This window comes from Gymnoscopelus microlampas (assembly GCF_963454915.1).
Source record: "Gymnoscopelus microlampas genome assembly, chromosome: 19".
NCBI classification, from domain to species: domain Eukaryota; kingdom Metazoa; phylum Chordata; class Actinopteri; order Myctophiformes; family Myctophidae; genus Gymnoscopelus; species Gymnoscopelus microlampas.
In genome coordinates, this window is record NC_139956.1 from 17,263,326 (window position 1) to 17,291,054 (window position 27,729).

A 27,729-nucleotide genomic window follows, 5' to 3' on the forward strand; every position below is an offset into this window, starting at 1 on the left:
CTGCTGCATTAAGAAAAGACTAGTAGTAGTGGTAGTTGTTGTACTATCGTAGTAGTAGTAGTAGTAGTTGTAGTAGCAGGAGGGGAACTTCGTGCCGACGCACACCGCGTGTGTTCGTCTGTTTTCGGCTGCTAAACTCGTGGACCTGGCGGTCTGGTTGGTTTGTCCCTGAACTGAACGCTGCTATACACAGACGAAAAGAAGAGAAGAACCAAGAAGGAGAGAACTCACGCTTTTACTAGGGCTGCTACAACGTTACTACGGCCGTTTTTTACTCTACTACCACGTTTTATCTGGTTTGGACTGAGCTTGCAGAGTCAGTCACTCCAGTCTCTCCCTCACATGCATGCCTTGATGGGAGGGAGAGGAGTGGGTGGTGGGGCCGAGGATGTTTGACTTACATAGCTAAAAACTTGAACGAGAGATTTAAAAAAAATATTATTTAACTGCAGGCTCCCGTTTTATTAGCCTATAACAGAGTGCGTTAACGTTTAAACATTTTTTTGGGGGGGGGGTTTAAAATATTTTTTTGGGGGGGCTTTTTATGCCTTTATTATAGTTTTTTGTTGTTGCGGGGGGAGAGAGAGAAAACATACACACAAAAACATGGAGAACCAAACAACAAGCGACCAGCAGCAGACTCAGCAGCAGACTCAGCAGCAGAGCCAGAGCTGCTGTGCAGCAGAGGACGTTCGGAAGAGCGGCTACCTCCGCAAGCAGAAGTCCATGCACCGGCGGTACTTCGTGCTCCGCACGGCCTCGGAGCGCGGCCCGGCGCGCCTCGAGTACTACGAGAGCGAGAAGAAGTTCCGCGGCGGCGGCAAGGCTTCGGCTCAGGCTCAGCCTCCCGTGCCGAAGAAAGCGCTGGCGCTGGAGACCTGCTTCAACATCAACAAGCGCGCCGACGCCAAGAACAAGCACATGATCGTGCTGTACACGCGCGCCGAGAGCTTCGCCGTCGCGGCGGAGAACGAGCAGGACCAGGACGAGTGGTACCAGGCCATGGTGGAGCTGCAGTGTAAAAGTAAGCCAAAACTAAAAAGAAAAAAAACACACACACACGCACACACACACACACACACACACACACACCCCGTGTTGCCATATTTTGTGAGAAAAATAAACAACCAAGTCTAAGAAAACCAAAAGAAGCAACTTAGGCCACATGAGCAGTTTAAACCTATTATAGAAAATAGACGATCTACAAGCTCACAACGCCTCGCGTTGCGAAATGCAAATATTTGAGAACCGCTGGTATAAATTAAAAAAATAAAGAAATGTGGAAGCAACCCTAAATAAGCAGCAACTGCACTTTAGAAACAAGCCCAAAAACGCATCCCACAACTAACAATATTTACAAGCAACTTTACAGAAAAAGAAGTCCAAAGTCGCTTATAATAAGCGGACATGGCAACACCGACGCACACACACACACACACACACACGCACGCACGCACGCGCGCTCACAGGACACAACAAACAAACACCCCACATATGCTCCTCAGGCAGGGAGAAACGTGGCAATGCAGCACTAGTACACTCCAGCAATCCAGGGCATATTTTCATTCCAGTGTGTTATGGTGTGAAGGGAGGGATAACATAACTGAACTGAACTCCATGCTGGTTTGCTTTGAAGTTCACACACTGCTGCTTGATGTCTGTGTGATTGAACTTGCCATCATCATGCAGCAAAGCTTGCAATAATGGTGTTATTCATGCTGTGGGGCTTGGAACAAATATGTTCTTCATATATAAATAAACAGCACTTACCAGTATATGTTCAAATGCTCAAAGTGTTTACAAATAGTGCTTGACCTGACTATGGGGTAAACATGTGCCTCTTTAGGCAGTTCCTTATCCTCGCCACCTCCCTGAAAGTGCAGCTTATCATACTTCTGTCGCCTCAGATATATTTGTACTCAGATGTCCCCAAGTCTTGTGTGTTTCTTCTCAGAGTACAAACATATGGGTTTTCACAGTGTGTGTATAGACACCTACTTGTCACCTCCCTAGCCAATGTGCCTCCTCTCCCCCTCTCTGTTTCCCAAGTCAACTGGGGCATTGCTCAAACACACACCCAGTGTTCTGTTTACTTTGAATGTTCTCATTTTCTGCTGACTCTGTGATATTTGTCCACGCATTGATCCCAAAGGAAACTAAATGTTATGTCACTCACAGTGAAAGCAGCAAATTTGGACAAACCTGTTTTCAGTCCCGATTCATTCTCAGTGTACCTGATGCATTAACTAGTAGCTACTATTAGAGCCAGACCGATATATTGGCCATCATTTTACCTTTTTGGCGACATCAGCAATTATGCAGCTGTCGTGTCCTGATCTTTAACCTGACGCGAACCTACATTTGGGCATGTTAGACTGGTTATACATGACATTTTTGAATAGGGCTTAAGTGGTTAAATAAAGTTCAGTTTATTGTGTTTATTGTTTCTCTATCCAAAAGGTATTTGTGTTAAAATATTTTGCTTCTAAGTAAAATTTTCTCAAATTTAACCTTTAACTTCTAGGTTAAAGGTTCTCTCCAAAATCGGGATTGGCATTGGAGTTGGACCCAAAAATCTGTCGGGCTCTAGAGCCTCTAGCTACTAATGTGCCAGTCTTAACAGTCTCTTGTCTGCTGCCATGACAATGCCAGATAGTGGCTCATTATGCAAAGTGTCTCAACCCACAGGATTGCCTGACCTGGATTTCTCAAATGTTACCTATCAGTTGCTGTGCAAACACAGCTGTCAGCGCCAATAGTGGTGAGCAAAGCAACTCCAAATCACCTGTTCACTGCCCTTACTTCTCGCTGGGAGACCAGTCCAGTGACAAGAGACCGCATGACGCAATATAGGCAAACCAAGATATGGGTTCAAGGTGCTTCTTACACATGACCTGCTCTGTTACATAAAGGAGCTGATAAGAGGTTGGGCAGCAGTAAAATACGGTGTTGACAGAGGTGAATAAGCAGGTGGCTTACACTGACATTGATGCATTGTTGCACGTAATGCCCACAAGAGAAATTAAGGCTTTCAAATTGGGATGGTAGTCAGTGAGCCATTAGAATCTAAAGAGGTAGGCTGGGAAGTGGGAACGTGTTTGAGGAACCTTGTAGTAGGGCCGGGGGCAATATGGATGGACCCAGTCAAATATCACAATATGTTTGACCAAATACCTCAATATCAATATTGTGACAATATTCTAGCGATAATATACCAAATATATATTCATCATGGGATTTTTCATAAATAATAATCATAACAGTGACTATATAATAGCTAAGTGATTAAAAGCAAATAATACATAGCTAGAACTGTCATAATTTTACTGTAATACTGCCTTTAAAAGCAGGACTTGTGCCCTATGTATCACAATATCACGATATCCCAAATCTCAGATGATATCTTGATCACAACATCGATTTCATATTGATATATTGGCCGGACCTATCGTGATATAACTGCACAAGTGCACATGTAAAACTATTATCCCCTTGTCCCATTGTACGGCAGCAATAAACAACTGTCCCTGTGGGTTTGCACTTTGCGTGTGTGTGTGTGTGTGTGTGTGTGTGTGTGTGTGTGTGTGTGTGTGTGTGTGTGTGTGTGTGTGTGTGTGTGTGTGTGTGTGTGTGTGTGTGTGTGTGTGTGTGTGTGTGTGTGTGTGTGTGTGTGTGTGTGTGTGTGTGTGTGTGTGTGTGTGTGTGTTTGCATGTATGTGTATATTGTGTGTGTGTGTCTGTATTCAGGGCGTGATTTGCCAGGGGCGAGGTGGGGATTTCCCCTACTGGACTTTAAATCTACTCCTTTGGTGATTTAGTTTCATCCCCGGTGGAGTTTTTAAGTGCCAATCTAAAATCATCCCAGTCTTTTCTGTTGTTGTTCTTTAGAAATCGCACCCTGCATGTATATATTTGTGTGTTTCAAATTAGGCAGTTGACGTTGCTAAACTATTGGATTAACTTTTGGAATGGGTGCAAAGGAACAGCTAATTGAGGCAGACTGTGTTTAAAGTTCAGCCTGATCCTTCTACCTCAGCTTCAAGAACAAGAACCCGGCTGCTGGCTGCACATAGAAACACTGGATATGGACATAAGCTGCCAGAGTGGGAGAGACAGGCAGACAGACAGACAGACAGAGGAGGTTGAGAGAAGGAGTGGGTGGGTTTCCCAGTTGCCAGCCATAAACCAATACTCCCAGCTAAATAAATAAACAGCCATGTCAGCCATCAGTCTGTCCGCTCAAAACGTATTTTTTGTAGTTGTCTTCGGCAGTCACGGCCGTCAATTGTCTTCGAAATTACAGGTTGGGTTTGCAGTGTTATTGAAGGGCAACAATGTAACAGTGAGGCTTGAAGGCTGCCTGTCGCCTCCTTATGTTGGTTCAGTGTTGGGTTGCTGCTGTGCTGGTATTTAAATCATCTGTCCTGACAATGATGAAGTGACTGGTTATTCTGTTAACTTGGAGTTCAGCGTGCATGTGTTATGTGACCGCCCCTGCACAGTTTCTTTCAGGATCTTCACACACACATGTGTGTCTCACACACACACACACACACACACACACACACACACACACACACAGATGGACGTAATATGCAGAGTCATGACTCGTTATGCAATTTCACATTGCAGGTGTATCAGGTACATGTGTGTCAACTAAGGCCAATGTGCACACTGTCAGAATTCCAGCCTGTAGGTCAGCACGGCGAAGGCGGGTGTCTCTGAGGTTGTGTAGTCTATAAATGACAGAGAAAAGTCAAGTTGTTCTCATTTCTCTTAATGACCCTAAGCAAATAATGCTAGATAAGCGGAGTGCTGTGTGAGAGTCTGACTTGCAGCAGGGCTGCAGCCTGTGAACAGGGATTTTATGGGGTAACATGAAGCAGCAGCCCCCCACTTGTACAGTTTGGGACGCAAAAGAATTCAAGCCCTGCACCCTGGCACAGGGGAAAGCTGGAGGGGGTGCAGGCAAAGAGATGATGCATGGCAACGCATAGTTTCCTATATGGACCACTCCCTCAACTTGATACCTAGTGGTTCATACTGACGGCCTCTGATGGCTGTGAAGTTAGTACTGTACTTAGGGGCAAGCTGCGGCTTGAAACTGAATTAAAGTTTTGGGTTGAAGTTTGGAATAATTGGTTTGAGTTTCTCACAGTGAGAGATTCCTTAGATGGTAGTGTAGTGGGGTGGGGTGGTGTCAGTGCATGCTGAGGCACATACACATTACACACATAAATAACAGGCAAAACCCTACCCAAGCAGCGCTGAAGTTTTTGAGTCTCCATGTTAGGGCTGCAACTATATTTTCTCAGCGATTATAATTATTCTATTGATTCATTTTTCGATTAACCAAATAACTGGGAAGATATTTTTTAATACATTGAGTCATAATGGACTAAATTGATTATTCTGATTAACCACTAAAGCCCTATTTTATACTTAGTCATACAATGGTGTCATGCAAAAGAATAGGGAAAATAGCTCACAACACGTCGCATTGCGACGTGTTGTGAGCTTGTAGATCTGCTATCCTACTATCCTACTATAAAATGAAGAAATCTCTGTCTGTCTGGAACCATTTTTTCTCCTCAGTGGGTTGACCAATTGATCTGAACTTGCACACAGGCATTGACCATTGGCATATGAAGAGAGTGACAAATCATTTTTCACTTTTCTCAAATTTAAACTGTTCATTAGCGTATTTGTGAACGGTCCTCGCAGACGAAGGGATCTGTAGTTGTGGTTACAGTCCCATAGCCCTTATGAACGGTGGGTGGAAATGATGGATATAGAATTTTTTCAATAGTCGATTACATCGATTAGTTTCATTAACTGCTGCACCCCTAAATAACTGAGCAGTTTTTCAGTCTCAATTGGGCCTGCTTTGGGCCTGGGAACCTCACCTAAAGCAGCCCAGGAACTGTCCAATATCACGCAGCCTCCCCGAAGCCAGCAGTAATTATACAAACACGAGCCAGCTGCCGTGCAGGGCGATATTAGGATCTGAGTTATTTATTCAGCTGAGTCCAGTTAGGCCCTTTTGGGCAGCGAGTACAGTATCAAGCTTTAGGGCAGCTGTTTACTCAACTATTAGGAGTCTGCCGAGCGTGTAAAGGCTTAACCTAGACGAAAGCAGTGGAGATTCGGCCCGGTGTCACAGTGTGCCAGGAAAACAGTCCCATGGCTCAAGTGCCACCTCAACAACTGTTGACCCTTTGGAGCACACTGTGAAATAACGCTTAAACAACAGGCTGAAGTCAACTCAGGTAAGAACTCACAAAAAGAAGTCCACCCAGAGACAGATTTAACATACAGAGTAAATGTACTCTGTATATTACTGCAGTACTGATGTACTGCTGCAGATGTAAAAGTGAAACTCTTGAAATCACAGTTTGTATGCTGGTTGGTGGTATTTCTGACACTGCTTTGGCTTTTTACCTTGGCATCATCAGAACTTTCAGGCTGATGCGTTGCCAGCAAAACTGTAGATCAGACCCCGGAACCGGATGGCTACCACCACCTGTCCATAAGTATTTTTGTCCAGGCACAGACAGTGTCATTTGGCTCATCTGTACTAGCTAGTCAGATCTGGATCTCACCGGTGGGCCGCCGAGCCAGGCGATTAAACGTTAAACCCTGCTTAAGCACTGATCATCTCCCTAATTAGGCAGTAATTATTGTCTCGGGGTCGGCCTCTGGCGGGGGCAGAGAGGCTGTGTACTGGTGAAGTCAGAGGGGGGGTAAAAGCAGCAGTGAGCAGTTTCATCACCAGAGGCCAGATGTTGTGGCTTAATGAGGAGTGAGGCTTTTCAGCAATCTGGTCGGTCCTTTTATTCTTTAAGTTCTCGGTAAGTGGGTGAGGCACATCACTATGCACTGTGATATCACTGTTATTGTTGCTTTAACCTTCTGGACCAGAGCTAGCCTAGCTGGGTGCTATTTCAGCCCCTAAATCCCAGTCAGTGAGTGGATCAAGCCCGCCTCTACCGTTGGTCACCGCTGCAGGGTCATTTCCTTGGCATAAATAGTTTGCACACGTTAACACCCTGTAATTTCATTTAACGTGATGGGTTACTCAGCCAGGCTTTGACAGGGCCAGCTCATAGGAGAAGTACATCAACTCCATCTCAGACTGGTATACAGTATGTCTGGCATAGACTTGTGCATAGGGCTGTAACTATCAATTATTTAGTTAGCAATTATTCTGTTGATAACTTTCTTTGTTTTATCGTACAGCATCGTGCAAAAATAGTGAAAATAGTCTATCTACAAGATCACAACGTACCGCACTGTGATCTGCTATTTGAGCTATTTTAGCCATTGTATTTACGGTAATTTAATTCAAATTGTCCATTAACTGTTGCACTCCTAGCCTTGTGTACCCTGCATGTATTGTGCAGGGTCCACAGATCACCGCTGACGGAGACACTCAATAAAGTGCTTGTTTTTGACTGACAGGAAAGCAAGGCTAGGGGAAACACTATCATTTAGTCAATGAGCACCCATATGTTGAACATGTCAGAGCAGCAGGCTTTTAATGCACTGTAACCTTTTATAGCCCATCATATTGATTGCAATTTGTTGATATCAGCCAGGCCATTAACCATGATCCATTCCCTTCCATGGTTGAGGTCAGGAGGTTCGTAACAATTTAAGTGGGATTTATTGTCCTTACTGTAGAGCTGTCAGTGGCCACTCTGGATACGAGAGTATGCGAGAGCTTATTCCCTGATGACAAGCGTAAAAATATCAACCAAATGAGACGTCAGTTAAATGTTAAGACCAGGGTCAGTATTTGTCCCACGTCTGGGCATGTTTCAAGATGGTCACCAGCTGTCTAGCTAATCTGCTCTTGGGAGAGACCACACAGTAAAATCTGGAGTGTTTTAGAGTGTAAAAGTTGACCCTTAACTCTTCTTGAGAGTGTAAAGATGGACCTGTGAGGGTCACAGCTACTTTCTTGTGTTTCCTCTAGAGACAACCAAGTCTGGACAGGTCATTGGTAAGTTTGAGTGTTGTTTGTGCGTGTGTGCACTTCTGGATAACAAGAAACACATGTGAAATGGACCGTAGGCGTATGCTTGGATGTGATGTTCGGAACTTCGGGTGAGATGTTGTGGAAGAGATGTTTCTCTTACAGAGGGCCCAAACAGGGGAATGACTTGAGGGAAGAAGAGATGAGTGAATAGATAGATGGAGAACAGAGGACAGGAAAAAAAAGACAAAGATGCCAGTTGGCAAGCAGGATGTCTTTGTGAGGGTATAGGGTTTTGTTGGCGCTGGGTGGCGCACACACACACACACACACACACACACACACACACACACACACACACACACACACACACACACACACACACACACACACACACACACACACACACACACACACACACACACACACACACACACACACACAGAGAGTGCAGCTGTCCCATATCTCTTCACACTGGTGACTCTGTATGATAGTAGGGGTAGTATAGGGGATACTATAGCATAGATGGGGTTAAATAATGGATTGTAGGCCTCAGAAGTCCAGCCGATTCTCTGCTGTTGAGGGGTTATTATAGAGCAGTGTGGCATGCTAGGGCTATGAGATCACAGACTTGGAAACAGAACCTAAGTGAGAACCAGCCATTTTCATTGCCAGAGTGGCTTTTCCTGATTTACAGACTGCATTAGCTAACTAAATTGTGGAATTTGGGGTTCCTGGTGGCTCAGCCTTTTAGTGCACAGACCATATGCTCCTTGAGTGCAAGAACCGGGGTTTGAATCCAAAGTGTTCCTGGTTTTAAAGCTTCATTACAGTAAAGTAATATAAATTTCTAAATTCATAGACTGTTCTAGCTGTTGTATTGTGTGCCTTTACCCACTTAGTGATTATGTAGGCATTACTGATTATTTATCAAATATGTCACTGTATTTTGTGAAAGCACCATTAGTCCCCACACCACCCGAATTCCCTCAATATCATCACAATATAAATATTGAGGTAAAAAATATGATATTTGATTTTGTCCATATCTCCCAGCCCTTTCTGTGCTTCATGAACTTCCTTACCCTGTGTCCTTGCCGAGAATGAGGTTATACTGTCTACGCTCTGCATTTCCTTCTCCAGGACATAATGTATGACAATAGTAGTCAGTGGGTCACTATATAGGAAGAGCCTGTCAACCCAGCAGGCAGTTGCCCCAGGGCGTATTATCACCCCCTACTGCACCCCAGACACACACATACAGTACAGTACAGTAGGCTACGTACTGTACATAGACAGACATGACACACTTTAACAGTGACCAGGAAAGCGCTACACTGTCTCAAAGCCAGAAGCTCAGTTCCTACTCAAATTTAATATCCAGCCATAGAAAGAAAGAAATGGGGTTAGCTTAGCGCGTAATATTCGTCTCGGGGGAGGTAGTTCGAGCGCAGCAAATAAAACTGAATGAATAGACGGCAGTGTTGAGTGGCCTGCTGGCCATTCATCAGTCCACATGTAAAACTGGAAGCCACTGTGGCTTCATGTGTGGTTACGACGAAGGGCAGGTCAACAACCGGGGCATGAATAAAGTAGTGTAACTTGTTTTCGGGCTCGCTACAAAACTCGTAGTGTGATTCTGAATTTAAATACGCTCATGCTGCACAAAGCCCTTGAACAGTCTCTGTAAATTCCCCTGAAGGTTGCAGCAATGTCCCCCTGAGGGCTGAGGTTGTTCTGCCCCTATTCTTTTTAAAGATTTAGTTTAGCCATTTCTATGCTTTATTCCAGATAGGTCAGTGTAACGAGACAGGAAACCAAGGGCAGAGAGAGAGGAGAGACAAGTGAGAGAAGACAGGAGTCGGATTTTAACCCGGGTCCTCATGATAACAAGGAGCATATGATCGGTGCACTGACTGGCTGAGCCTCCTCCAGACACCCCCATTGTTCTGCCCCTATTCAACCAACTTATCATAAACGATCCATTACCCCTCCCAGGTGTGTTTTGCTCTTATCAGCAGCATCCTGCTTTGTCTTCGGCTTCATCTGCCGCCAAGATAGTCATAAATTATGGTGTCATGTTGTTTATGTTTATGGGCCAGCAGTGATATGATGCTGGTGGCATACTTGATGCATAGTCGAAAACCGGATGATAATGCTTTGTGCGCATGGCTAAAAGGCAAAAAAAAATAAAAACCTTTCTTAAGCACTGTGCTACCATGAAGGACCTATAAAAGGAAAACTGCCAGTGGCAATCTATAATTCATATTTCCCCCTCAGCAATATCAAACCCAGTCTTATATAATCCTTGAAAAGCTTCTACTCTACGATGTCGGTGAGGTGGAGATCAGTTAGTCCTCTGGCAGTTTTACAACGACGGGTAGCTTCTTGTAGGGGAGAGAGATGTAGGGTCAGTGTGGAGCATCTGTGCAAGCCCAAAGATCAAAGGCAGTGTGTGTGTGTGTGTGTGTGTGTGTGTGTGAGTGTGTGTGAGTGGGGACATGCACGTGGGGTTCAAGAGGTTCGCGAAAGCACGGCTGGCTTTTAAGGATATGCCATGCTCACGGTAAACAACACACTCATGCATTCTTCAAGGGTAGGCTTGTTAATGAGCCCTTCGAGAGGAAAGGGACTCTTAAGAGGAAGAGGGTGCAGTGTGACAGACTCAGTTCATGATGACATATGTTTTAGGATGATTTAAATAGTAAGCAGCGGTTGGATGAAAGATTAACTTTTGCATTTAATCTGGATGCTTGTTCAATAGAAGTCTTTCTCCTAATTTTCCCTTTATACCACGGCCACAGTCGCATTGTGACACACCGTGTTGTGAGCTTGTAGATCGGAATTTTTGGGAAAATACATTTGTGTATAGGGAAAAAGGTATAGACCCCCGCCGGGGGACACCGGTCAACAAAGTATATAGAGTTTAGGTAGTTAAAGTAATGTTTGAACTTGATCATCCTATTTGGGTAAGCAAGGGACACAGATAAGCTTTAGACTCCCCCTGTTTTGCAACCACAACTTGGCTTAACGTTTTGGGACGGGGTTTGGAAATGTTATGTCATCATATCCCAAGTTCAGCTAGTACATTGTCCATCATGTGTGTCTGAGGCTTTTCATTTACATATGGTTCTGATTGTAGGAGTCACAGCGGATCCATGCAAGAAATGGAGGAACACACACAGACTATAGATGCATCTTTGTCGGAATACGGCGGTCATGGTTGAAATGTGATAGAACATTTGTGAAAATATCTATAGCACTTATAGCCCAAATTACTGGTCACTTGTCAAAAAAGTACTTTCCTCCAGTAATGTTCCTTGCCATATCAAGTGGGTTATGAAAACAGGTGCTCCGCTTCACTGTTATTCTGCAAAGAATTTCAGTGTTCCTGTGAGAACAGGCGGGCCCATCTCTTGTGAGTTGATTGATTCTGTCATGGATTGACAGTTCTCATGTTCAGAACAAGTTAACTTGGCAATGTTTCAGTGCAGAAAAAGTTGGAAAATGTCGACTCCATGGGAGAAAAGGGGATGTGTGAACTGGGGCAGTTTTTTGGGTGGTGCCTTAAAGCAAAACAATGCACTCTACGGTCTACCACAGGATTGCTGCTCCAATTGTTCAGTCAAGAGATCTGAACACAATCTCTCAAAACTACATGTGACACCCTGCAGCGTAGTAGGTTATAATCAAGACATTATTGCTGTTCGCTTGCTTATCAATTTACAATGAACTGGAGAGTACGGTATGTTTATTTGTTGGGGGATGTTTCTGGGCACATTTATGAGCTAGTTTCCTGTTTTCCATTTTTAACTGTTTTCCATTTCTCATAGATTGGATTGAACACTGCATAGTGTTCGCCATGCCCAGAATAGGGTACGATAAGGGTTCAAGGCGTTAACATTGTAGTATGCAATCTTTGGCTTTTAGTTTTGGGTGTGATTTGCTCATGTGCAGACTGCAGAAGCAGAAATATGTCCAAAATATTTAAAATTAGTTAGTGTTGTATTAGTAGTGTTGTTTCTTGGGTGGGGTTTCTCTTTTAAGCAACCAACAAGATAGTTAACTTTTTAGTTTCTCTGAATATCGGTTCTCAATTTTCTTTCATAGTCTGCATTTTGCAGGGTGTCAGTCGTCAACAGTTAAACTTTCCATACTGGTGTGTGTGTGTGTGTGTGTGTGTACGCACGCACGCGTGCGTTTGTGTGTGTATGTGTGCAAGTGTATGAGAGTTTGTACGCATGTCTGTGTCAGCATGTCTATGTGTGTCAGTGAGATCCTGAGTTGAAACATGCAGGTGGAGCGAGCTGGTCTCGCAAGTTGCTGCATGCTCAGCGCGAAACATACATCTAGTTAACCAAAATCAGTCAAAAGCTCAATAGCAGCACAGCTTGCATAATAGAGGCTCCCAGTTGTCTTTGAACTGGTAAATAGGGGTGCTCTCACCTGGCATTCCTTTCGGTCACAGAATACGTGAAGGTCATTTTTGTTGTCAAGGTGGTTTATGTCCCTCCAAAAAAAATATTTCCCAGTGACCACGTGTGAACGTCTGAACTCTTTCATTGTCCTCCTTTCCTTCCCATCTGCCCCCCCCCCCTCACCCCACCCTTCTCTGTTCTTTCAAACGTCCTATTAATCCCCACATTTCTCTCACCTCCAGGCAAGACGCCAACCGACAGCGGGGCTGGTGCAGCAGGGGATTACGGCGTGCCCAACCCGGGGCCAGCCTTCAAGGAGGTGTGGCAGGTGAAGGTGTGGCCCAAGGGTCTGGGCCAGGCCAAGAACCTGGTGGGCATCTACCGCCTCTGCCTCACCGACAAGACAGTCAACTTCGTCAAGCTCAATTCGGACGCCGCCGCAGTGGTGCTGCAGTTGATGAACGTCCGCCGCTGCGGCCACTCAGAGAACTTTTTCTTTGTGGAGGTGGGCCGCTCGGCCGTGACGGGCCCCGGAGAGTTCTGGATGCAGGTGAGGATGGAGAGTCCAATGTTCTTAACTACTTAGGACCGGGGTCCCCCAGGGGTCTATACTAGGCCCCCTCTACATACCATGTCTTCGCCGAAAGTAGCCGATCTATACGCTAACAAGGCGGTGTGTTGCGACGCATTTTGAGTTTGCGAATAAAGTATTTATCGACTGTTGAACCCAGAATAGGGACGCTAGGGATCATGTGTTTAATTTAACTATAATTCAAATGACTACTCTGTTTCAATATCACCAACACAAATCTATTTCTCATGTACGATTGCGGCATTTAGACAATTAAATTAAATGTAATCTGAAACATCTTATCTTATATTAGGACCTATTAGGACACTAATAGGACATTTGAAATGAGTGTCCATGGCCTAATGAATTTTGGGGATCTGTGACAAGAAAACGTTTGAAAACCCCTGGTCTAGCACCACAGCTGACCAATATAGAAATGAATGCTATGACATTGGATTCCACAATTAATGAGCATGCCCGCTGTGGTTGAACATATTGTCAAGATTTAGCAATAATCACAACAATAATCTTCCACGGGTATTGAAGTAGAAGTGACAGTACAGTATATTTAATTGTAATGTCAGCTGAATTTGAGTTTTTATGTCATCTTGAAGGTGGATGATTCAGTGGTGGCCCAGAACATGCATGAGACCCTGTTGGAAGCAATGAAGGCCCTGAGTGAGGAGTTCCGCCAGCGCAGCAAATCACAGTCCAACTCAGGCCCTGGAGGGGGCGCCACTGCCTCCAACCCCATCAGTGTTCCTTCCCGCCGTCACCATCCAAACCCGCCACCTAGCCAGGTTGGCTTCACCCGCCGATCCCGCACCGAGCCCCCTGGAGGGGCCAGCAGCGGGGGAGGGGGCAACAGTGCCAACGCCTCACCCACCCCCAGGCACAGCTTCCCGAGGTCTCGCACTGCCAGCGATTGTGGGAAGGGAGAAGAAGGAGCTGGAGGAACAACGCCACTGCCAGGGCCAGGCTCCAGTCCCACCACCAATGGCTCCTGCTCCAGCACGCCCATCCTCAGGTCAAAGTCGGCCCGCTCAGCCACGACCCCAGCTGCCAAAACCCCCATGGGCCTGATGCGCTCCATTTCGACCCCTACGCCTTCCCCAGCACCCAGCCTCTCCTCCAGCTCTGGCCATGGCTCTGAATTTGGAGGTGTCGGGGCTTCTGCTGGACCTGGAAATGGTTCTGGCTCCTACAGCCGTGTACCCCACCGGGCCTCCGTCTCAGGCTCGCCCAGTGACTACGGCTCCTCTGATGAGTATGGCTCTAGCCCTGGGGAGCACTCGCTGGTCCCCTCCCCTAGCCTGCCTGGAGGCTCTGTGGGCAGTGTGGGCAGCCAGTCCATTGGCGAGGAGGGAGCCAACTATATCCTGATGAGCCAGCGTGGTGCTGGTAGTGAAGGAAGCTCTGCGCCGAGCTCTCTACCCGCCCCTTCTAACTCCCAGCCACAGAACAGGAGGGTGCTGCGCCGGTCATCTAGCCGCGAATGTGAGGCTGAGCGCAGGCTGCTGAGCAAACGGGCCTCCCTACCTCCCATGGCCCTGGAGCGGCTGGCCCCGCGGCCGCGGAGAGGTGAGGAGCCGGCAGATGAGGACTCGGCCGACTACGCTGTGATGTCAAGGAGCACCAGCCGCGAGTCTTTTGCCTCCAACACCTCCTCCTTAACTCGGAGGGACTCGAGCATGGGTCCCGGGTCAGTGGGAGGCGGAGGCGGTTACCTGGACGTGGCAGGGGAGTTTAAAGGTGAAGCAGTTGTCAATGCAGTCGGAGGAGGAGGAGGTGGCGTCATCGACATAGGGGTGGATAATGGCTATATGTCCATGCTGCCCGGCGGCGTCACCCAGCCACCGGTCTCCCTCTCTCACTCGCTGGCCGTCTCCGTCCCCGACTCGGAGTCCAAACCCGCCGACGACTACATGGCCATGACGCCCAACAACAGCGTGTCCCCACCTCAGCAGATCCGCCCCCCGCCGGCCTCCGACGGCTACATGATGATGTCCCCCAACAGCAGCTGTTCCCCAGACCAGCGAGGAGGCCTCTCTGGAGGGGGCTGGCTGGGCGGTAGCAGTGCAGACAGCAGGGCAGGCAGTGATTATATGAACATGTCGCCAATCAGCGCTCGCTCAGCCAGTGGCAGCCCCCCGCCCCCTGAATACCCCAGTCAGTCAGACCTCCTTGCCCAGCAGCACGCCCCCAAGATGGTGTACTCGTACTATTCCCTACCCCGCTCCTACAAACACACTCCCTCCACGGGACACTTTGAAGAGGGGCCCGGCCGGGGCAGGAGGCCAAACGTGGGCGGGAATCGGGGAATGGGTGGAGGTGGAGGGAGGTCAGTTGGGGGTCGTCAGGAGCAACCAGTTGCGGGCACTTCAGCGGTGGGTCGCCATTTGTCCCTATCCTCCTCTTACTCCTCCAGCTCTGCCAGCAACGAGAGCCTCGGGGAGAGCGAGGACCGGATGGTTGGCACTGCATCCGTGGGGCCTCAGGCCAAAGATGGCAGCACGCTCCAGCAGCGGCGGGGTTCTTCCGGCGGGGCGTCCAAGCAGGGAGGCGGTGCCAGGAACAGACCAGTGAGCCTGTTCGTGGATGTGTCCAAGGCCAACACCCTCCCCAGGGTGCGGGAAAACCCCCTCCCTCCAGAACCCAAGAGCCCAGGGGAGTACGTCAGCATCGAGTTCAAGGGGGATAAGTGCGGACAGGTTGGAGGAGGACGTGGCAGGGGACTCAGACATGGCATGTCGTTGCCCCATGGCTCCAGCAACCAGCGGCCCCAGCATAGGCCAACGTCGTGCCTGGGGGGCTTCCTCCCCCTTTCCCGTAGCCCCTCTGCTCCCATAACCCCTCATGCAGCCTCAGAGTACGTCAACATGGACCTAGGACCCTCTCCATCACCCTCGCCTCTTTCCCTCACGCCACTTGGCTTCCCGTCCTTTGCCTCCCCTCCCACCCCGCCCGCATCTGCCCATGCCCCCAAGGCCCGTGATGAGTGCACGACTGGCCCTCGTGAGGAGAGAGTTGAGCTGCCTGAGACAGTGGTTAGGAAAGCCAGGGAGACGCATCCCACCCTTCGAGTACCATCAGTGAGTGAGTCTGAGTCCCCGATGTCCTGTGGTGACTACACGGAAATGGCTTTCAGTCTGAACAGTAACAACACCGTCCTGCCCAGGTCGTCCTCATCCAACATCTCCCCTAAAGCTCCGTCCCCTACCAGGGCAGACCCCGCTGTTCCTGTACTGAGTCTAGACTTTCCCCTAGGAAAACCGGGGCCCAACCCAGACCATGGGGCTAAGGTCATTCGGGCTGACCCCCAAGGACGCAGACGACACTGCTCAGAAACTTTCCTGGCCTCTCCCTCCCTTCCCACCTCCACTGCCACCTCGTCCTCATCCTCGTCCTCCTCGTCCTCCTCCTCTACCTCCACCGCCTCCCTCTTCCCAGATCACGCTCAAGCCGTGGCCCGCCGACTGGGCTTTGAAGGCATGCTGTGGGGCAACGGCACTGTGACGGATCCCCCTTCTCAGTTCCTCCTCCCCGGGCAGCAGCCCTTACCACCTGCCCAGGCGTCATCCATGGAGCAAGGTCTCAACTATATAGACTTGGACTTGGCCAACAAAGAGAGCCCCCATTTGGGCCTAGATGGACCCCCGGGTGGCCAAGCAGGCCCCTCTCGCCTTTTCTCTTCCATGTTGAGTGGTGGTTCCGGTGTCGGGGCAGCGGGTGTAGGGGGCAGTGTCAGTGCTGCCTCTAGCCTCAACACGTATGCCAGCATCGACTTCTACAAGTCAGAAGAGCTGCGGACACATCAGAATGGAAACAAGGAGGGCACAGGTAAGACTTTGCTTTTTTTTTCATATGAATGATAGCACTCATATGAATGACCCCCAGTAGTCCTTTCTATAATCCAATCGATCCAATGAACCGTTTCCTTCTATGGGTTTATCCAAACCCTCCTGGCGCCGGATTATCATGTAGACACCGATCTGATCTGTACTACTGTCTGCACAATCCCCAATATGAGATAAGGCTTGACTGCTTTCAAAATACATAAGCAAATTATCCTCCCTGGAGCTGTATCTAGTTATAAAAAAGCACACGTGACCTTTTGGAGTTAGACATTCAACTATGTGTTTTGTGATTTGATAAGCATGCAAAGTCTAGTCAATTCATATCTTGGAGAGGAATATTTATCTTTTTAGGTTTGTTAAATATTTTTGTAAGTGTGCACATATCTGGGTTCTTTCTGATAAAAATACCTTTTAATCTTGCCCAAGAAGAAATAGGCCTATACACATATACTTTATCAAGTGAGGATAATGAGAACAGCTTTGCCTGAACTGGGGGAGATATTTCCTCATATACAAACATTCTGTGTGAGCCGCTGTTTGTGCTAAATTGGCTCATTAAGAAACTGACGCCTACAGTTTTAGTAGATAGAGAGACCGGTGTTTAAGTGGAGGTGAAGATTTATATACAGTAGTAAAATGCTGAGTGGCCTCACTTATCTCGTGCATCTACTGTGAGGCTCTTGTGATAAAAAATGCAGCTTGTTTATGTAACAAAGCTCGCTAACCACCGCTAAAGTCCTTATGGTCTGTACTGTAGCTTGAGCTAGCTTTAAGTCCAAAGGTTTTTTTGCGGTAAGTGTTTCATAGCTTGCCTCCACAGTTGGATTTAATGATGAATTTTGCATTACCTAAAATTCATCATGGGATCTTGTGGTGAAGCGCAGCAGAGCTGTGCTCCATGGTAAAGCTTTTCATAGATTCCGCAAATGGAAATGCATCATCAGTGAGCTTCTATAGGTTGTTCCACTGGTTTTATAGGGGAAATGTGGCCAGTGTTGCTAGCATTAAGGCGGCATCTACTGTGTGCGTGATTTAAATAGAAACATACTTTTAGCTAGTCACTGCTGTGGGACCATATGCATGCTGGCTGTGCCTGCTAGCATGGGTACATGTGTGAGGTAGCGTGGGGGAGAATGTTACACGTTGGCTGTGAATGTTGAGATGGGGCCAGTATTCACTCACACAGCCCTCAAATGCCTCTGTACAGTGTGCCCCCCCCTCCTTTCATCCCTCCATTCCTCCTCCCCCTCTTTCCTCCTCCAATAAATGATCCTTTTGTTCGGGTATTTGTGCCGCGTTGGGCTGGCGGGCCTCAGCAGGGCCATGCCAGGACTAGTGGACTCTCCTGAAAGTGTTCCCTGTTAAAGCTCCAAACTCCATGTCTGACTTCTGTCCAGTTTGTGGAGATACATAGGAATATTACTCTGAAAAAATTCCGCCCTCCTTTGTTCTCACGCTTTTATTGCCTTTCACTTCAAGAAAGAATAAATCTCCCTCGCCTCAAACCCTTTCTGTTTTCAAATTGTGTCTCACTTAATCCCGAAATGAATGGGGAGATGTTTTAAAAATAGATTTTGCTTGAGTGTTGAAGTTGCCCTCTCGTAGTAGAATGGAGACAGAGGGAGAGAGTGGGTGGGTGAAAAGTGAACCTTCCCAATGGAAAATACGTTCATTGATCCATCTATCACCATAAAGACACAGTTTAGAGCCATTTAATCAACCTGCCTCTGTGGACCTTTAGAGCAGTTTTGAAAACATAAAATCCTCTGTAATTGTAGGGATGCTCTTTGGCAAGCTACAGCTTGTGGTGAACCCATAAGTATGTGTGTGTGTGTGTGTGTGTGTGACTGTGTGTGTGTGACTGTGTGACTGTGTGTGTGTGTGTGTGTGACTGTGTGTGTGTGTGTGTGTGTGTGTGTGTATGTGTGTGTGTCTCTCAGGGGGGTGTCTAAATGTTTTTGCCATGGAGGGATGAGGGCTTAGATTTAGAGAGCAGTGAGCATGGGGCCAAAGTACTTAAAATTTACTTGAAATGTAATGGATAAATAATACGCATTTTTAGATCATTCTTTCGTCAGTATATTCAATCTGTGAGCCATATTTCTCAAATTGATTTCCTACAACCTACTCAACTGACCTCAGTCAAACAGAATAGTTTCGGGCAGCTGTGGTAAAATTAACTTGCACAAATGTGCCGTTCACTATTGCTCCTATTTATTCAGATGATGTGTACATGTGTGTATGTACACATGCATTTATGCAGTGCACGTCAGTATGTGAACACATCTGTTCATTATTAGGGCTTAAATAGGCTAAAGTGGTTTAGATGGTAATCGTAATGTGCACTTATTATACAAAGGTGTGTGTGTGTGTGTGTGTGTGTGTGTGTGTGTGTGTGTGGGTTTGTGTTATTGTGCATCTGCGGTGTGTAGGTGAGTCTTGCATAATGTGTGCCTTGACCCTCAGCACAATGGAGTGAATTAGTTTATGAAATGGAGTGTTTTTTCTGGAGAAAATCTTAACACAAATTTAATCAGCCACCACTCCCGCAATCTCCTCCAGGAGAATTCTATTACACATTTCCAGCTGTCCTTACCAACCAATTATTTTATTTCTTTGCCATCTGGAGCAGGTTGTGTGTGTGTGTGTGCCAGTCTTTAAATAACCCGTGCCTTTTCAGTTCCATCTCTTAGACACACACACGTCGTTGTAGGATCTAGTTTCAAAATTGAGGTCAGATTTTATGTGTCACATTTTGATGCAACGCAGAATGTAGTGTGTCTACATCGGAAGTGCAATCTTGTTCTCATGTGCAGGGTGGAGACAAGATTCCATACTTATCCATATATTAATATTTCAGTACCTGACTGAGAACAGTGTGCATTTGATATGTTGCATAGGTAAAGACTCCTGGGAGTAAGAAGGAGTGAGTGCATCTGCTTTGTTATGCTGTGCCTTTTGACGAAGCTCTGAATTAAAAGTGACAATCACAATATTTTCATCACAAAACGTTGATATTCAATGTCTTCTGCAAAGCACATGTCCACGGACAGAGGGGAGATCATGTTTGGTTACTTATTTTCCTCAATTTAAAAGGCACATTTGACATTAGACACAAAAATGTATGAATATTTACCATATTGGAAATCCGATAGGAGGCTTAGCTGAGGGGCTGGAGCTAATGAATACTAGTAACTATTCACAAATTCAGATCTAGTGGTGCAACAATTAATCAAACAATTGATTTGATTGATTGGAAAAACAATGTTGCTAATTGATAGTAGTGAACATTTTCAAAACAATTAAAAAAACATACTGAAAATATGCTATTTTCACTATTTGTGCCTAGCACTGTTGTGTGACCTTGTATAAAATAGGGCTTAAGTGGTTAATCAATTCATTGATATACATACATTTAAAGCCTCGGTTCTCAATTATTCAAATAATTGTAAAAGTAATTGATGAATAAACGCTACTAAAATAATAATAAGTAGAACACAAGTTTTAAGTCTGAGGCCTTCTTCCAGGAGTGTGTGGGTGTGCTGTCTTTCCTCAATGTACTAGTTCAACATTAAAATGTTCATATCATTCATAATAACAATACCTACAGTATTAGAAAGCTGTCCCTACTACGCTCTTTTTATAATAACACTGAAGGGACATTGGCTGGATTTGTTGTAGAGGACAATAATCTAGAAAAAGCAACTGTATGGACCTTTTGATTTAACAAGACTATCGCCTGTTAAATTCATTGATTAAAATAACTCCAGGTCACAATTTAGTGACAAACAGCCACGCTCTTGTTTTGCACACAGCATGCTATACTTTCCATATGACAACTGACAACACACACTTTGTCTCTCACACGCATGCATACGTGCTGCTATGCCCCGAGTGTCACCCTGTTTTGGGGTCATGGTGAGTCCGCGTCGTTGTAGTTTACATGGCACTTTCACCATTAAACTAGTTACTATTTTACACTGGTTACACTGTTACTTTAACCTAGTGTTCGCCTGGATTGCAAACAGTCCTGTCTTAGACCAAGCAAGACCACTCTAGTCTTTAGTCTAAAGCAAAGAAAAACAATGCTCTGTGTGTGTGTGTGTGTGTGTGTGTGTGTGTGTGTGTGTGTGTGTGTGTGTGTGTGTGTGTGTGTGTGTGTGTGTGTGTGTGTGTGTGTGTGTGTGTGTGTGTGTGTGTGTGTGTGTGTGCACGGTCGAAGAGGGAGAGCATGTGAGCGCATCCACTGTATAATGTGTGTTCATAGTTACGTCTTTTCCCCAGCATGTTGTAGAGCTACAGCACCAACCCACTGAGCAGAATTAAGCCCAGTTTATGCTTATACACGACGGTGTTGCGTGGCAAAAAAAAAAAGATCTACAAGCTCGCAACATATTGCAGATGCGTGCGACCTGTTGTGAGCTTGTAGATAGGCTATTTTCGGTGTGTGACACCGTCGCAGGACAGAGCATAAGTTAGGCTGAGGACGGTGATACAGTTGAGCTGGAGGTCTGCAGCACCAACACATCAGGATGGTGGCACACAACTTAGCTGACATTTGGACATAGTGTAAATACACAGTGTATTTACAAAAAACACATAAGAGTCACTGGGCAATATATCATGATTTAGACATTACTTGCTCAGGGGCACTTCATTGGTGGTCACTGCCATACAGTCAGTACGCAGTAAAATCCTGGAGCGTTAATTGAAGACTTGAAAGTGCTCAAATGGACCTGCCTAAAATTAACACTCAGGATTTGAATGCTCTCCAGGACTCGCTGATTCACATTTGACTCCCAGCCACCAGTTGGTAGGGGGGGATTTAAACCAACAGCGTTTGAACCGTTACTGTCATCTCTCCAAACGTGTGTGGTCCACCCTGCTGTGCTGAGTGTGTGATTGGCTTACAGCTGCCCTACATGAAGGAGCTAAACATGTATGCCAGTATGTGCTTTATTTATTGTAAGACTACAGAAACACCACAGAAACAAGCACTTCTGGAGCTTTTGTTGACCAAGAGAGAAGCTATGGTACTCAAGTTTGCTCACACTTCGTCAGCCTTAGTTTAGCAACCCTGAGGTCCTTTGGGACCCAGTCAGAATGAATTTCAAACGTGTACTCAGATTTATATGTTTTTAATTGTGTTTAATTGTATTTAAGATGCTGTTACACTGTGAATTGGTTGCTCCTATACATTTACCATATTTGTCAGCTTTTTGTACGTTTTGATATTGTATGATCTTGAGCAACATTGTATGCAAGCAAGTATTATTATTTATGATGTTTATAATATAAACCCAATCTGTCTACATCTGCATACAGACTACAGCATTTTATGACAACATAATCCATATGAACTAATTTCCTAACTTAATTTAGCTTTTTTTTAATAGTTTTATAGTTCAAGAAATAGTTCATTTCTTTTTTTCACTGTGATAAGAGAACAGATGGCATACATAGTTCAAGATAAAAGACAAGGTTACATGTCTTTTGTCTCACTTTTGACAAAACGTAGTCATCTGCCTTTGTTTATGGGGTATTTCCTGCAGACATTTGATAAGTTTCCTGGGATAACATTGCTTGATGCTGCTGGCAGCCTCCATTATTTGGACGGATTTTCTTGTTATAGTCGAGGACATTTAATTTCAGAAAGTCCCTTTGCTTTGTTTGGGTGTTCTGCTCTGGGAGTTACCTCCCTAGCACTGTGCCTAGCGACAAACCTCCAGTGTTTGGGTTTTGGGGGAGTGGTGAAGGTCGTGCGTGCGTGTCCCCGTCTCCACACATGTGTTTATGTGACCGAGTGGACTTGAAGGTTGAGTGTGTTTTTCCCACTGACTTCGAGCACATTCCATTTGATGAGATCATCTCTGTGCGCCACGGCAGCAGCAGCAGACCACAGCAGAGGAGTGGAGAGCCGTCTCTCTCTATAGACCTTCATCCATGAAGTGGGTGAATCCAGCTGGACGTCACCAGCAGCCAGTGGAGTAATCCATGTTGAATACCCCCACTCAAGCACGCACGCACGCACGCACGCACGCACACATACACAAACCACCGCGTGCTGTGCTACATTCAGAATGACGTGGCCATGGCCAACAGCAGTCAGCAAAACGTTGTGTAGCGTCTAGCATCAAGGCAACAAAGCGATTTCATCAGGCCTCACTAGTCAACTCTAGAACTCCAGAGCAGCATAGAAACATAATGGAGAATTCTATCATAGGATGTTTCTGACTTCAGCAGCTATGTGGAGCTTTGTACAGCCTGGAAAGTGACTTTGTGTGTGTGTGTGTGTGTGTGTGTGTGTGTGTGTGTGCGCGCGCATGCGTGTGTGTGCGCGCGCACACGCGTGTGTCTCTGGAGCTAATCTGGCAAACTGCTGTACTAGACCCATCAGCTCCAATCTTTGTATGCATGGTGCCAGTAGGCCACAAATACCTCCACTACCTTTTCTTCACACATGTTTCATACTTTTTGAAATACTGTATTTTCATTTTATAATGCACGTCAATAGGACTGTGATTGCGCGGAAACCTTGCCCACATTTGGGTATACAGTAGTTGACTAACATCACAGGCCAGCCACAAGAAGTCCGAGGTCCACATTGGAGCCACGCCGTTCCCATGTGGATCCTGAGACCCACATGATTCGACACCAGTGTGTGTGTGTGTGTGTGTGCTGCTTCACTTGTTACCCGAGGCATTCTCTGGCGCCGGCTAATCTCCCATTGACTACAGTGAGAGAAGAGAGGAAAAGGGGAGGATTTAGATTCTGTAGAATGAATAGGGTCCTAATCTCTGTGTGCGGGTATGTATGTATGCCTGTGTGTGTGTGTGTGTGTGTGTGTGTGTGTGTGTGTGTGTGTGTGTGTGTGTGTGTGTGTGTGTGTGTGTGTGTGTGTGTGTGTGTGTGTGTGTGTGTGTGTGTGTGTGTGTGTGTGTGTGTGTGTGTGTGTGTGTGTGTGTGTGTGTGTGTGTTGCATGCAGGCATTGATCTGCGTCTGTAGCCTGTGGAGGGAGACATGAGAGAGAGACACGGCTGTCGCCTCACACCAACGTCGTCTCTATGAACAACCTGTGAAAATGTGGTCAACCTGTTCTCATCTACTTTACACCACAACGTCCGGATTGAATGAACACTCCAGAATGTGCTGCGAACCACAGGGTTCAGATCAGCTAGCGCCCGATATTCTGTACTTTTCCTCTCGCTTCTCGCGTCCATCCCGAGTGGAAAGAAACCTTCCCCTCGATAAAGTGTTTGAATGTACATGTGTGCAGTGGTGTAAAGTAACTAAGTACATTTACTCAAGTACTGTACTTAAGTACACTTTTGAGGATTTTTTACTTTACTGGAGTATTTCCCATTTTCTGTACTTTTACTTCTACTCCGCTATATCTCAGAGGCAAATATAATACTTTTACTCCACTACAATTATTTGAAAACTTTAGTTACTAGTTACTCTTAAGATAAAAATGATGATATTATGAAACATACATTAACCACTTCAGCCCTATTTTATACCTAGGCTATTTGAAAATAGCCGATCTACAAGCTCACAACGCGTCGCGTTGCGACGCGTTGTGAGCTTGTAGATCTGCTATTTTCAAACATTTTAGTGCTTTTACTTTTGGTGCTTTAAGTACATTTTGATACCAATACTTTTGTACTTTTTTTTTTTTAATTTTGAATTCTGGCCTTTTACTTGTAACAGAGTATTTCTATATTGAAGTATTGGTACTTTTACTTAAGTAAAGAATTTGAGTACCTTTTCCACCACTGCTCGTTTCTCACGTCCATCCCGAGTGGAAACTTTCCCCTCGATAAAGTGTTTGAATGTACATGTATATGTGTGACTGTGTGTACTGTATGTGTGTGCGTCATATTTGCTATCATTGTCCATTATTTACTTCATTTTGACAAGCTTCAAAAGGCCCATTCACAGGCTATTGTTGATGGTCAAACATTGCAGCTGTGAACAGGCTGGCTAGTGCGGGAGCGGAAGAGAAAGCTTGTCAATGGTTACAATGCAGAGGGGCGATGGAGATGAATGTTGAGTGAATGAGTAGGAGTGGGGGGGGGGGGGCAGGATGGAGAGGGTGAGAGAGTGACTGAGACTGACAGGAGTGGAGAGAGTGTGGGTGTTTGAGATGAAGAGTGAAGGATAAGAAATTTGAAAATGGAGATCGAGAGAAAAATTAGCAAAGGGGCGTTTGACAGAGAGAGAGAGAGAGAGAGAGAGAGACTTTGATGTCCGCGAACGGAAGGAAGTGGATTTGTGTCCGCTCGTTGTCATGGCAATGCCGCTGAAGGCACAAAAAGTCCCGTCTATCTTTGGTCACCGTCTATGTTTCTCCCTCTGATTCACCTCCCCCCAAACACACACACACACACTCTTTGGTCCTTTATTTTAAAATCCTTTATTATGTTTTTCTTTTGCCCCTCTGTTCTGTCAGCCTCTCGCCTCATATACTTTTGTTTTGTAAATGCACACGCACGCACGCATGCACTCACTCACATAGGCACACACACACACACACAAACCACAATAACCCCTCTCACACAGAAACTCATACTTGGCTTTTCCTGTTTGGTTTGATCATGCCGATAGTGGTTGCTGAAGTGTTGTTCTGTGTGTGTGTGTGTGTGTGTGTGTGTGTGTGTGTGTGTGTGTGTGCGTGTGCGCACGAGTGACCTTACATTAGCTAGAGGTCACGGTGACAGTGGCAGACCTGAGTATCTTCATTTTTACACTCATCACAAGATCAGGGTGAATGCCAAGGAGAGCAATAGAGAGAGATAGAGATGAAGGACAGAGATAGAGAGAGATTAGCTGATAAGGACAGGAAGCGTATGTGTGTTTCAGTGCGTAAGTCTTTGTCTAAATACGACAGGGTTTTTGCGTGCACAGTAATTCCAGACGTCCAAGGCTGGTAAGATCTTGTTTCTTGCCCTAATGGAAAGAATACTTGCTTTCTGTACTCAACAGGTATCACGCTACACACACACACACGCACGCGCACGCACACGCACACACACAGACACACAGACAGACAGACACAGAGACGCGCGCACACGCACACACACACACACACACACACACACACACACACACACACACACGCACAGACAGACAGACAGACAGACAGAGACACGTGCACACGCACATGCACACACACGCACACACGCACACGAACACACGAACACACGCACACAGGTTCCTTATCTCTATGTTGTATTTAAACAAAGAGCTAAACATACATGCAGATGTAGACACTTTCAATGTTATCTGAATTCAACCTATTAAGCAAACATGGGTTTATGTAATAAGAGAGACGTTTTACGATAATACACAGAGAAAAGTGATTGGCTGAAAATGCAACAATGTTTCGGGGCAACGGTTAGTAATGCAGCTGCTATAATGTGATATTGTTTTATTTCTTCTTTATTTAGCTAAAGACATTTTGCCAGCTTCAGAAACATACAGAGCAAAGGCCAAAAGTCGAATGTAATGTTTAAGGTTAATATATTCTGTTATTAAACTATGCTTTGAATCGCTGTTTCTGGTTTAAAAATATCTAGTGCCATCCCCATTAGGAATGCATGGCCCTTAACCCAGTCAATCCGAGAACACATCTGTGTCACTTTAGATTTATTTGGCTATTGAAAAATAGCAGATATACAAGCTCATAGCACGGCACCGAGTGCCACACTATGAGCTTGTAGATCTGCTATTTTTGAAAATCTTGAAAATGTGTGCAAATCTTTGAATTTATATATTTTTGAAGTTAACATTTGTCACTCAAATCTTTGCTTCTGACTCGGGTCTGAAACATTTTCAGGTTTTTTTTGGGTGGGTTTGTTAATTTTTTGGGGGGTTAATTCGGTTATTTCGGTTAATTCGGTTCAAAAAGTGTACCCCATGAAGTGTAGATGTCAGAGGTAATTTTTTTAAGGGAAAATCAAGGCTGCTCTAATGAAAACAAGTAAGACGCGCGAACGCAAAACTTATTTTTTTTGTTTTAAAGTAAAAAAAAAAAAATACAAAGAAATTCTGCGTTAGAAGGAGCATCTTAGAAAAATACAAATTCACAAAAAAAAATCTTTGAATGTTTTTGAACAATTCAACAAAGTGTTTGAAGTACCTGTTTCACCCACTTCCGGGGGGCAGAGCCAAAATCCTAGCCCGAAGTATTTGTTTGTAGACCCCCACTTAGGGGGGGGTAGAAAAAGTTTCGGAGCGATTCAGGCACTTTTCATTTAACATGGGGTTTCAATGGGTAGTTTTTTTTTTTTTTTTTTTTTTCTTTGGACTGAATAGTGGGGGGACACAGTGTCCTTTAATTAAACAGGCGCCGGCGCCACTGCCTTACTCCTTTGGGTGCTCAGCAATACACACGTCAAGTTTGAAGTCGATTGGTTTGGCAGTTCTCACACACAGACCCACACTTTCAAAGACATTCTGTGTATAGATAATAATAATAATAATAGTAATGAATTACTTATTCATTATTATTATGTTTTTAATAATAACGTTTTAATGAATTTTCCAATTCTTTCCACGGGAAAAAAATAATACAATAGAGCTAGTGAAAAAATGTTGGATGCCATTATTATTATTTATGCACTGTTATTTGACCAACTCCATGCTCCCAGCTGGCAGCTGCATGTAGATACACATTCATTAACATGGACCTGTTCACCCCAGTGAGAAACCCAGTAACTCACTGGAACAATAATAAATGACATCATTGGTTGGACGCATATATCTGAAGGGCCCCACTGCATCAGGCATGCAAATACATTTTTAACACACCAGTGAGAATTGAACCCTCCAACCCTGGCAGTGTTGGTATCATGTTCTCAAAGCTATACACTGCAGGATGGTTAAATGTGCCTTGCTCAACA

At 45.5% G+C, this 27,729-nt stretch overlaps 1 protein-coding gene across 1 annotated transcript in view; it reads left to right on the top strand.

The window, feature by feature from the left end:
- Window positions 1-564: 564 nt before the first annotated feature.
- LOC311035032 (insulin receptor substrate 1-B) overlaps window positions 565-27,729 on the top strand; it is a 46,920-nt gene continuing 19,755 nt past the window's right edge. The window contains exons 1-3 of the mRNA XM_084043106.1: window positions 565-1,024; window positions 12,639-12,946; window positions 13,582-16,807. Coding sequence (XP_083899232.1) covers window positions 607-1,024; window positions 12,639-12,946; window positions 13,582-16,807 — 3,952 coding nt within the window. The 5' untranslated portion in view covers window positions 565-606. The remainder of the gene's footprint in view (window positions 1,025-12,638; window positions 12,947-13,581; window positions 16,808-27,729) is intronic.